The sequence below is a fragment of the Pseudoliparis swirei genome, chromosome 4 (assembly GCF_029220125.1).
Source record: "Pseudoliparis swirei isolate HS2019 ecotype Mariana Trench chromosome 4, NWPU_hadal_v1, whole genome shotgun sequence".
NCBI classification, from domain to species: Eukaryota; Metazoa; Chordata; class Actinopteri; order Perciformes; family Liparidae; genus Pseudoliparis; species Pseudoliparis swirei.
This window is the reverse complement of record NC_079391.1, coordinates 6971328-6982039: the sequence shown is the minus strand read 5'-3', so window position 1 is coordinate 6982039 and position 10712 is coordinate 6971328. Positions and strand designations below refer to the sequence as shown.

Genomic DNA, 10712 nt, shown 5'->3' with positions numbered 1-10712 from the left:
TTTTTATTCTAATTCACATAAATACTTAGAGTAAAAAGACTCGGAGACAGAACAAAACAATTAAGAAGGATAACGTTACAGGGATTTGTTGTCAGAAATATTGTATAATATTGATAACTGTTTTACACACATACAATTTATGTGGTAAAGTGTACCACTGCCTAAGCTATTTTACAGCTTAAATCAATATTATTTGTACCTACTTCCTTTGAGAGTGGAATATAATATTCAACTTTGTTTTAAGTTGTGATGAACCTTGAATACATTCATAAAGGAAAATTCATACTTGTCAAACCAAGAACGCTGATCTGAAATCCAGTTTGAATCTGACAGTCAAATGTTCTGTTAAATAAATCAAACACATTTTTAAAAAGTGGAATTAGAATTGTTTGTATAGTATGGAATAGAAAAGTCATAGTATAGTAACATTATACAGTTGTTGTAATAAATGTATATAGAACGACATACTATGCCGTTTTTAAGACTTAGAAAAGATGCATTATTTATCACTATTTTATAAAATAATAGTCATACCAAACATTTATGTTTTGATGACATTTTAATGGCATACTAGACAGTCATCATATATGCCTTTTAATAAAATGTCTGACATACAATGGCATTTTGATCATATTTGTATGTCATACTTTAATACGTCGTGATATTTTGTACGAGATACTATACTGTGGCAATTTTACGATATTCCTTATGACTTTAATATGACATTGTTTACAACAATTTGATGAGTTTTATGGCATATCATATAACATTTAAATAAACTTTTAAAAATGGTTATTTGGATGATACTTTTTGACATACCATGACAAATGGAAGTTATGAAACCATTCACAATACATTTAGATATCAAGAACTCCTTTTTTTGTATTGCTTATATTTTAATGTTAACAACCTCGATGCAAATACGTCTTCAAAAGTGATTTCAGAGTCAGGGAGACGGAATCAGAATTAAATATAAAATTTATTATGCAAAATGTACAACAGCTGCATAAGCCATTTTACAGCTCAAATATAGACTTTGTTTTAATTCCACTCTTTAAGAGGGGAATATCATATTTAACTTATTTTTTAATTCTGTAATGAACTTTGAAAACATTCATACAAAACACGCTGGCTCACATTTATCACACTTTTCGAACTAAGAAAGCTGATCTGAAATGCAGGAGCTCAAATGTTCTGCCAAAAATAAGTTTAAAACAGAATGTATAACCTAGAGATACATGTAATGTTTTAAAGTAGATCTCACTGCTCCAGCCTCTTCCAGCTGAACACGTCAACTAAGATAAAATATACAGATTAGATGTGAAGTAATCCAGCTCAGTCGCCACAAGATGTATTATTTACTCTTGTATCAAAATATACATTTTTGCTTGAATAATGAAAAACTATATAACCATATCCAATTGTTTTCAAATGAGATAAATAAGAAATCTCATAAATAACCCGTTAAGTTACTTTGTTCTTTAAGGACGGGTGTAATAATAATAATAATAATAGTGCTTGAATTTAAGTTTTAGTACAAAACCCAACAAAAAGAACGACCGTCACACGAGTGACTGACTTCAGATCAGCTCCTTGACTCGGAAAAAGCGATTGAGTAAATGTGGCCTCAATAGACGCCAGACAAACGCCAAGAGGGGTGGAAAAGTGGGACGACGTCATCAGTAAGCGCATCGCAGCCCGCTGCTCCGCGAGCCTCCGCCCCCTCCCGAGTTACCGTAGTAACCACCACTGCCACGACCTGCGATGGTTTCAAAAAGACGGGTCAGCGTGGATAGGAGGAAGTAGTTTCTCTTAATAAGAAAAATATCTAACAGCCAACTTGTATTTCCACCTTATTGATTAGGTGAAGAGGAACTCACTCATTTCAGCCGCTGCGCTGGCCGTCGAGTTCAGGAACAGCTCGATGTAGCGGTGCTCTGTGGAGGAAACACCAACCCATCATTCAGATTGAAGAACTTGTTAAACGTTAATAAAATAAAATAATCAACATGAGAACCGACGAGCTGCGGCGTCAGAAGGAGGACGTACGCATGTGGTTCTTGTCTTTGGACATGGCCGCCACGGCGTCTTCGTGGCAGCGGAACTCCACGTCCGCTTCTCCAGTCGACTTCCCGTTGGGAGCCACGTCGATGTGGACCCTCAGAGGACTCAGAGGAGAGAAGAACTGCCAGAACAAAGAAGAACAATTACTACCGTTCGGATTATTATAACGATATCATATCATCTTTATTATTACATTGTATCCACTGCTACTCTCATTAAAATAATAATAATTATAATAATATAATATATTAAATATATTTAATATATATATATGTATTAAATATATTATATATATTATATATATATTAAATAAATATTATAATTATAATTATTATATATAATGTATGTTTTATGGATTGACTCGTTTCTACTTTTATTATGTTGTCATCTATTGTTATTCTGGCCGAGAGGTTTCTTCCTGTTTATGCCCCATTAAAGATTCATTTCAAGGACAGATGATGAGTTATGCCGGACACATAGTGGTTTGTAATATTGTGCGATACAAATCAATTGAGTGGAATATATTGAGATGTTTGTAGAGAAAGCTTATCGGGCTTCCTGAACAACCGCGTTACACATTTTGAACATCTCTACAGAGAAGAGCCAGAGACAATGGAGATCTCTATTCATAGCCGGTTTTTAAATCCGGCTCCACAGACAAGAGAGCTTTTAGAGCTTTGACCTAGTTGTGTTTTTTAAATAAAAATAAATAAAAACCTTGAAAAGCAAATCAATACTTGTTTTCGTCATACAATCTGCAGTCTGTATTATTATTTCACCATTATTCATTACTTCCGGGTAACAGAAATAATATTTTCTCATTATGCATTTAATTTAATTATCATGACCGTAAAACCAGGCAGCAAAATGAAAGATGGATTAACCAATTACAAATAAACATTCAGAGGAAGTTTTCACTCTAATTAACACTTGGATGAGCTGCGTACTTCCAGTGAGCTCTCGCAGTCGTGACTAATTACTACAGATCTGATCTATACAAATAGCACAATAATCATATATGCGTGTATAACTTCTCACGACAGGCCTCAATCGGATATAGAACAGTTTTAGAACTCATGTCACGATCTACAACGATATTTAGTAAGTTATATTTCTGGCTTTGTTATAACGTCTATTGTTTACAAACATTTAAAAACCTGCCGAAGGCCCGCATAGAGCCCCGAGGTCTAAAAATGTTCAAGAGAAATAACTCAAGTAACCGGTCTGGGTGGGTGCAGGTGAGCTCACCGTGGCGATGTCTCCCTCCGTGGCACGGAAAGGTAAACCCCTCATGTGGACAAAATGGCCGCCGTGGAGGCCTGAGCAGACATCACCTTGACCACCGTAACCGTGGACGCCCATCCCTGAGACACACACACACACACACACACACACACACACACACACACACACACACACACACACACACACACACACACACACACACACACACACACACACACACACACACACACACACACACACACACACACACACACACACACACACACACACACACAAAGTGAAACGATGGAAGCAAAATACTGTTATATGTTGCGAATCGTCTTAGAGACCACGAGCTGAGGTCAAATCGTCGAGGTTTACAAAACCCAACCTTAACTCGGCTCATTAATCAATTTTTATGTAAAATTATCAAATGTAAACACATTGGGCCTTTTAGCCGGGGAGAAAAAGAAAAAATCAGGCTTTCGTGTTTATTCAGCATTTCAAAACTCGTTGGACTTTACCTCTTCCCCCCCGCTCTCCTCTCGCCCGCTCCTCAAACAAGCCGTTGCCGAAACAGAAGTTGTTGAAGCCGTCAAAGTCACTGTAACCTGGACAGACAACCACAACACAGCCGACGGCTCCGCGTCACAGAGCCACAGAGCCTCAGAGCCTGAGAGCCTTAGAGCCTTAGAGCCTGAGAGCCTGAGAGCCTGAGAGCCTCAGAGCCTGAGAGCCTTAGAGCCGTAGAGCCTCAGAGCCTCAGAGCCTCAGAGCCTCAGAGCCTTAGAGCCTGAGAGCCTTAGAGCCTGAGAGCCTTAGAGCCTTAGAGCCTTAGAGCCTCAGAGCCTTAGAGCCTTAGAGCCTCAGAGCCTTAGAGCCTCAGAGCCTTAGAGCCTCAGAGCCTTAGAGCCTGAGAGCCTTAGAGCCTTAGAGCCTGAGAGCCTTAGAGCCTCAGAGCCTTAGAGAAAGCCGCCTGGACAATAAACAATGAAGAAGGAGACAATGACATCCGTTTGGCCGGTGAGACCATTCGTCACCGCTGGTGTGGCAAAAAAAGATTGATTATATAAGATTCATCGACTGGACAAATCAAAGGAGGGTCTTCAGAATATTTTACCGCCGTGTTCTGAGAGCCTTTCTCTACACACGCCACACCAATAACTGTCTGAGGGGCTCAAGAGAATCTACTTCCCTGGAGTCTACAAGCACTTCTTGCCACTCACAAATATCACGTTACTGCTCAGAGTCCTTTACTTTTTAGTTCTACTATTCCCCTTATTCACCAAGACACCCGTATGCCCTGCTTACCGTTTGCGTAGCCCCCTCCACTCCTCATGGTGTCCATCGGAGCCCCGCTGCGGCCAAGCTCGGGCGCAAAGAACCCTCCCCTGGGTCCCCCCATCATGGGTCTGTCGTAGGGCCCCGGCCTCTGGCCCCCCATCCCCCGCCGGGGCAGCTCGTAGTAGGCTCGGATCTCATTGCGACTGCTCTTAAAAATCTCTATGTACCTGCGACGGGAAGCGCCCGAGGGGTGGAGGGGAGCAGAGGACACGGTTAAGGAGAGGAAATGGCTCGGATCAGGTTACACACACAGATGATTTACAGAGAGAGAAGATAAACACGGAGAATACAAATATTCTAAAGAGTATAGTCTAAGTTTCATTAGCTGGGCTTAGGGCTGCAGCAAAGTGTGTCGACACCAACCTCACCTCCTCTTATCTACGATAAAGGAAATCCTTACAGGGCTTTTAGGTGTGGTATTGATCATTTTAATGATTACAAACTGCATAAAGAAGTGTGATGCTTTAATAATAGAGGCTGCCTTGACTGACCTTTACACTTAACCCCCTTTTCCACAGTAAATTATCTGTAAAATACATGTGTCAAAGGATATAAAGGAAGTGCCGATAACGGGATCTAAAATACCCAAATGTTGCTCTGACACAATTCAAAAGAGCTCCCCGGTCTAAACACCCAACAGCAGAATTGTATATGGCATGAAAATACACCATCTCTAATTTACAGATTAGACACAACATCCCATTATTCAACATGTCACAATACATAAATCCATTAACCCCATCCCCTTATCATTTTAAATCAATATCACATGACAGCCCCCCAATTAAATTACCCACTTTATCATAATTATTCTAGCACACCAACCCATGCTTATCATTCGCCCATAACAGAAGCCGTAATGACTGTAATATGACCACCCGTTACATTCTGCAAGAGAAGCCCAGCCCGTCCCTTTCCCGTCTGTCCCACCTGTGCCCTATTCTTTCCTTGTGTTTCCCCAGAGCCTTTTCTGCTATCTCCTTTGAGGCAAACTGCACGAAGGCTTCCCCTGTGCTCCTCCCCTGGTAGTCCACTGGCAGAGTAATCCCATTTGGCACGATTCTCAACCCTTCAACCCAAGCACACATAAATACAGAGGTCGGTAGGTAGACTGATTAGATGTGTAGAATAGAAAGAACAACACCCACTGCATCACTGGAGCCATCAGGATTAATATATATATATATATATATATATATATATGTCATGAAGGTAAATAAATATCAGCTGTAGTATGTAATCAAACAGAGTTAAAAAGGGGCATCTCAGAGGAATGGATTTAGGGGAATGAAACCCATACTGGCCTGGAGTCAGCGGCTATAAAATGAAGTGGATGCAGACTAAACATTTACACAACTTAATTTAGACCATTCATTTTTAGTGTTGAATGACAATTGGGGCGGCTGTGGGAGGGTGCAGGTAAGAGGCACGCAGGCAGTGGGTTGTTCCCTCTCCCCCTCCCCCCAAGTTAAAGTGAAAGTGCAGTGTGAGCAGGCACTGAACCCCCCAGGGCTTCCGCTCGCAGCCGCAGCCCACTGCTAATAACTAATTAAATATTAAGAGAGAACTAATTTCCCCTTGGGGATTAATAAAAGTGTATATTCTATTCTATAATATTTCTTAACTGGTGATTATCTTAAAAGTACTGACCCCAGATCAGCACAATGGGACTCCCCAGCACTCTCCCCTCAGCCAAACCAGCCCAGCCTATCGCTTAACCCCCCTATGAGGGCATGTCAAGGTCATATGAGATATGCATGCTAAATAAAGTGTAAACCTAACACTAACATGGCAAGTGGTATACTAACAATTCATAATGAGGACACATGTGTAAACACAGTTGGCAGAGTGTCCATATAGCACTTTTTTTCTGGCAATAAATCTCTGGCAGGGCCTTCAACGAGAAGCACCCAGAGGAGACACACAAGTCAGAGTGCTCTGGAAAAAGATGCTGGGTGCAGCTCATTTCATCCAAGCAGCATTAGGAAGAATATAAGGAAGTGTGATGTTGCTCAGAAAAAAACAACTGTATTGACACAAAGCCATGACTATACTACAACAACAAACATACATGTGGCCTTTTGGCTATGACAGAGACACATTAATGGACTGTAAATACATTTAAAACCAGTGTGAGAGAAATACAAATGTGGGATATTGGTATTTGCAAATCTGTTAATGCACATGTTAATGTATGCGTATGCTGTGGTGTATTGATCAGCAAAGTGGAAACCACAGGTTCAAAGTGCAGCTCCAGTAGGAATTGTTCATAATAGTCACATCGCGTAATATGAAGAAAGTGAAGGCACACTTGGCCGTTGATCTACTTTTGTGCAAACGTGAACTTTCTTCCAGAATCACGGTAAAGATGCTGTAGTCCAGTAGACATCGCACATATTGAGGCTTTACGTTCTACTTGGGTCTTCGGACGTAGAACAGTTCAAGGAACCGATGGTGGACTTTTTCTTTGACTTCTGAAAGAGTGTGTGACATAGAGGTACACATAAACAGATAAGAGATAAGTGAAATGTGTGAAGAGCCTACATGTAATTATTGTAGGGGTTTTGTCTCATTTGATTGCTTTGCACTGCAGCCTAAGAGATGCTCTTTTGCTCAATGAAAAGCTGCAGATGTGTCAGTACCCTTACACGTTGGTGTCCACAGTAGAAACAACTACAGCATGTCTGTGAAAAAAAGCTATTCCCCAGATTAATATAAACTGTGTCATATAAATACGATGCAAAAATAACGACAAAAGTTTAAATGTCCGTGTACCTGAGAAGAACTGAACGATCTCCTCCTTGCTGCAGCCAAACGGAAGGCCTCGAAGTCGCAGCATGCAACCGCTGCAGCTCTCATAGTCAGCGGGACCGCTGCGTTTTAGCACCCAGTCCATCTCACTGCGATTCGACTTGAACACTAAGAGACACGGGCAAATGGACACACGCAGATCAAGAACTTTTCTGAATAGAATTTGGTTTAAAGCTCATGACACACACTATATGGGAGATATCTATTTGTATATGCATGGAAACCACAAAGGCGACAACTTCACAGTAAACTGATGAGACGTCAGCAACAGAGCATGTTGCACTGTTTCTATCAGTTATATCGGTTATAGCGCTCACCCTCTATGTATCGGTGTCCCATGTATTTGCGGTCCTTGGTGAGGGCATTCTTGAAGTCTTCTGACATTTTCAGCTCAATAAATGCCTCTCCGCTGGGACGGCCTTCTTTCGAGTAGGTAAAGCACACTCCGTTTACTTTCCCAACGATGTCACAGTCTGTAAAAAAGGTAATAAGATTGATTAAGATCTCCTTTAAATGGATTACTATACTGATACATTGACCACCAGACACGTTGTTGGTGGGAGAGAAGACACTCGGACGAAGTCACGGGTCAAATGTCAGCTACACTCATGCATTGATGTATTTCTATAAAATAACTCAGCAGAATTGTGCTACAATCCACTATCACTAAAAAATATCCAGGCACAATTGTGGTGCTTTTTTATGTTATAAACCAATAGTTATAAAGCAGTTTCATGACAGATTATCCACATGCATTAATACTATCATTGAAAAAATATGATCACAATTTCAACTTAGCAAATAGCTGAATTTATCATTTTAGGTGTAACTTCAGTCTTGCACGTTCGTGCCTCAAGCTGTGGAAGCTGTGTATGTGTGTGTATTTATGTATGTGTGTGTGTGTGTATATGTATATATGTGTGTGTGAATATGTATGTGTATGTATATGTGTATATGTAGGTATATGTATATGGTTCTCTGAAATAAGTTTTTTTGTGAAATCATAGGTTAGGGCACTTATAAGCTTGATAGCTTCAGCCTCGACCCTTTCGGTCAGCCACTTTCTTCTTTTGTTGAATTTTGATTTTGTATATTTTGCTGATCGAAATAAACTAAACTAAGTGTGCGGATGTATTCTCACCAGAGAAGAAACTGGCCACCTCCTCCTGTGTGCAGGACCACGGCAGTCCTCTGATGCGAACCACGTAACCCTCTCCGTTCAAAGACATTCTCACTGGCGCAGAGAGCAGAACAGAGCAGCGACACATTAACTCGCACATCATGACCAGAGCAGGAGCTCCGTGAAGTCTCAGACCGTTTGCTGTCCTGGCTCCTCAGTGGTGGAACGAGCTCCCCACTGACATCAGGACAGCAGAAAGTCTCTACAGCTTCTGCCAGAAACTAAAAACACATCTTTTCCGACTATATCTGGAGTAAAACACAGATTAGCACTTCAGTGGCACTTAAATAGCTCTTATTGTGGTACTTTTGTAGTTCGACTATGTTGAGGAAATGTTACTTTCTGTATTCTTGTTGTTCTTAGTTTGTACTCTAGGTTGATTCACTTATTGTAAGTCGCTTTGGATAAAAGCGTCTGCTAAATGACATGTGATGTAATGTAATGAAACATGCATATCATTCATATGGCGTCATATCCTGAATGTAATACATTACACTACAACCTTTCTGTAGGAAGCGAGCAACTTTAAGTGGTATAAACAATGAATTGCGAGACGAAAGCAACATATTTATGAGTAATGCAAAACAGAGGTATGCATATATAATAATGTGTAACTTTAAAACGCGTTACGTTACTGCAGCTTTCCCAACGATTGACCTTGACGCTACACAAACATGACGTTTGTTACTTCCTCCTTCAAACTGTGTTTCAGAGTTGGTGAACCCAAGAGCCTCGCTAGCTGACGTCACCGCAGCTCAACCTCAACTGACTAAAAGACAGTTACACACGTATTCTAGCAATGACGTAATCTACTCGTTGGTAGAGTCACTTCTTTAGGCGCCGCCGCAGGAGAACATTTGCCAGCTTGGATTCTCTAACTGTGTTTACGTCTCGCGTGCTAACGTTAGCTCGGGTCACATAAGCAGCTAGCTAGCAGCTATGGCTGACAGGAGGACAACGACAGCGGTCAAACGTCCGGGTCGCGCGCGTTCAATCCCCGGCGGGGGTCGCGCGCGATAAATGGATATCAACGTGTGTCCCCAGACAGAAGTGTCACGCGCTCGTGATACATGTGTGAAAACGCTAAGATGATCTCACGGTCGCTTCCCGTCCCCGGTCTCTTGCTCCTGCCCCGAGCCTCAGGTGTCACTCACGTTACGTTGTTATCGCGAGACTTTGACGCGAAAAGATGACGTTCAGGGGAAACAATAAAAAATAAAAAAATAAAATAATTAAACCCTTTAAATAAATATAATTACATATATACTACCGGTCAAAAGTTTTAGAAGACCCCCATTTGTCCAGTTTTTATTGAAATATAAGCAGTTCAAGTCCTGTGAATAACCTGAAATGATTCAAAGGTAAGTGGCAGAGGTTAAACAAAGACATGTTTAGATTATCAAAAACTGAGTGACACAAAAGGATATTTTTCAGGGAACAAGTAATTGGTTAACAACTTGCAGCTGTTCTGGAAGTAAATTAATAATTGAAAGTTCCCACAGGTGACTCTCAACTTGTGTTGATTGTCTGTATAAAAGCAGTGCTGGAACAGACTGTTTTACTACACTGTTTCGACAGTATTGTACTGCAGGACGTAGTATATTGCTCTTATAATGGCAATAAAAAGACAATTAACAAAGGAAGACAGACAGACCATTACAACCCTTAAACTTGTAGGTCTTTCCTTTAGAGAAATCGAGGTGTTCTAAAACTTTTGACCGGTAGTGTATATATATATAATGGTAATACTAATAACTAGTGATGGTGAGATGAAGCCTCATGAGGCATCGAACCACTTCAGCCAATTGGTTCGAGAAAGGGTTCATTTCTCGAAGCTTCATGTGCTCACGAAACCACCTTCTGGCCAAGTGCATAATCACAGGCAGCTGTATCTGAACCACATAATGAGATGCATTGAATTGTTGTGTGTTATGGCTGTTGGGAATGACTATGAATTACAAAAATGTATGACCAAATCATTTCTGTACATAAATTATCACATGTGCATAATAACATATTTTTTGAATGTAATCTGTGTGTAAATGTTCCCAAAATGGTAGTAACCTATCATATGATATGGCAGGTTGTG

General features: G+C 40.6%; 1 protein-coding gene across 2 annotated transcripts; it reads right to left on the bottom strand.

The window, feature by feature from the left end:
- Positions 1 to 960: 960 nt before the first annotated feature.
- On the bottom strand, positions 961 to 9767 carry hnrnph3 (heterogeneous nuclear ribonucleoprotein H3 (2H9)). 2 transcript variants are annotated; one of them, XM_056413797.1, is made up of 11 exons: positions 9722 to 9767; positions 8585 to 8677; positions 7761 to 7916; positions 7408 to 7551; positions 5563 to 5701; positions 4600 to 4799; positions 3813 to 3899; positions 3313 to 3428; positions 2050 to 2185; positions 1881 to 1937; positions 961 to 1759 (listed from the first exon to the last, which is right to left on the bottom strand). In XM_056413797.1, the coding sequence occupies exons 2-11, from the start codon at positions 8670 to 8672 to the stop codon at positions 1680 to 1682; spliced, it is 1203 nt and encodes a 400-aa protein (XP_056269772.1). In that variant the 5' UTR covers positions 8673 to 8677; positions 9722 to 9767; the 3' UTR covers positions 961 to 1679. The 2 variants fall into 2 exon arrangements, with proteins under 2 accessions (XP_056269772.1, XP_056269771.1); XM_056413796.1 differs by lacking the exon at positions 9722 to 9767 and having other exon boundaries at positions 8585 to 9715.
- Positions 9768 to 10712: the final 945 nt, after the last annotated feature.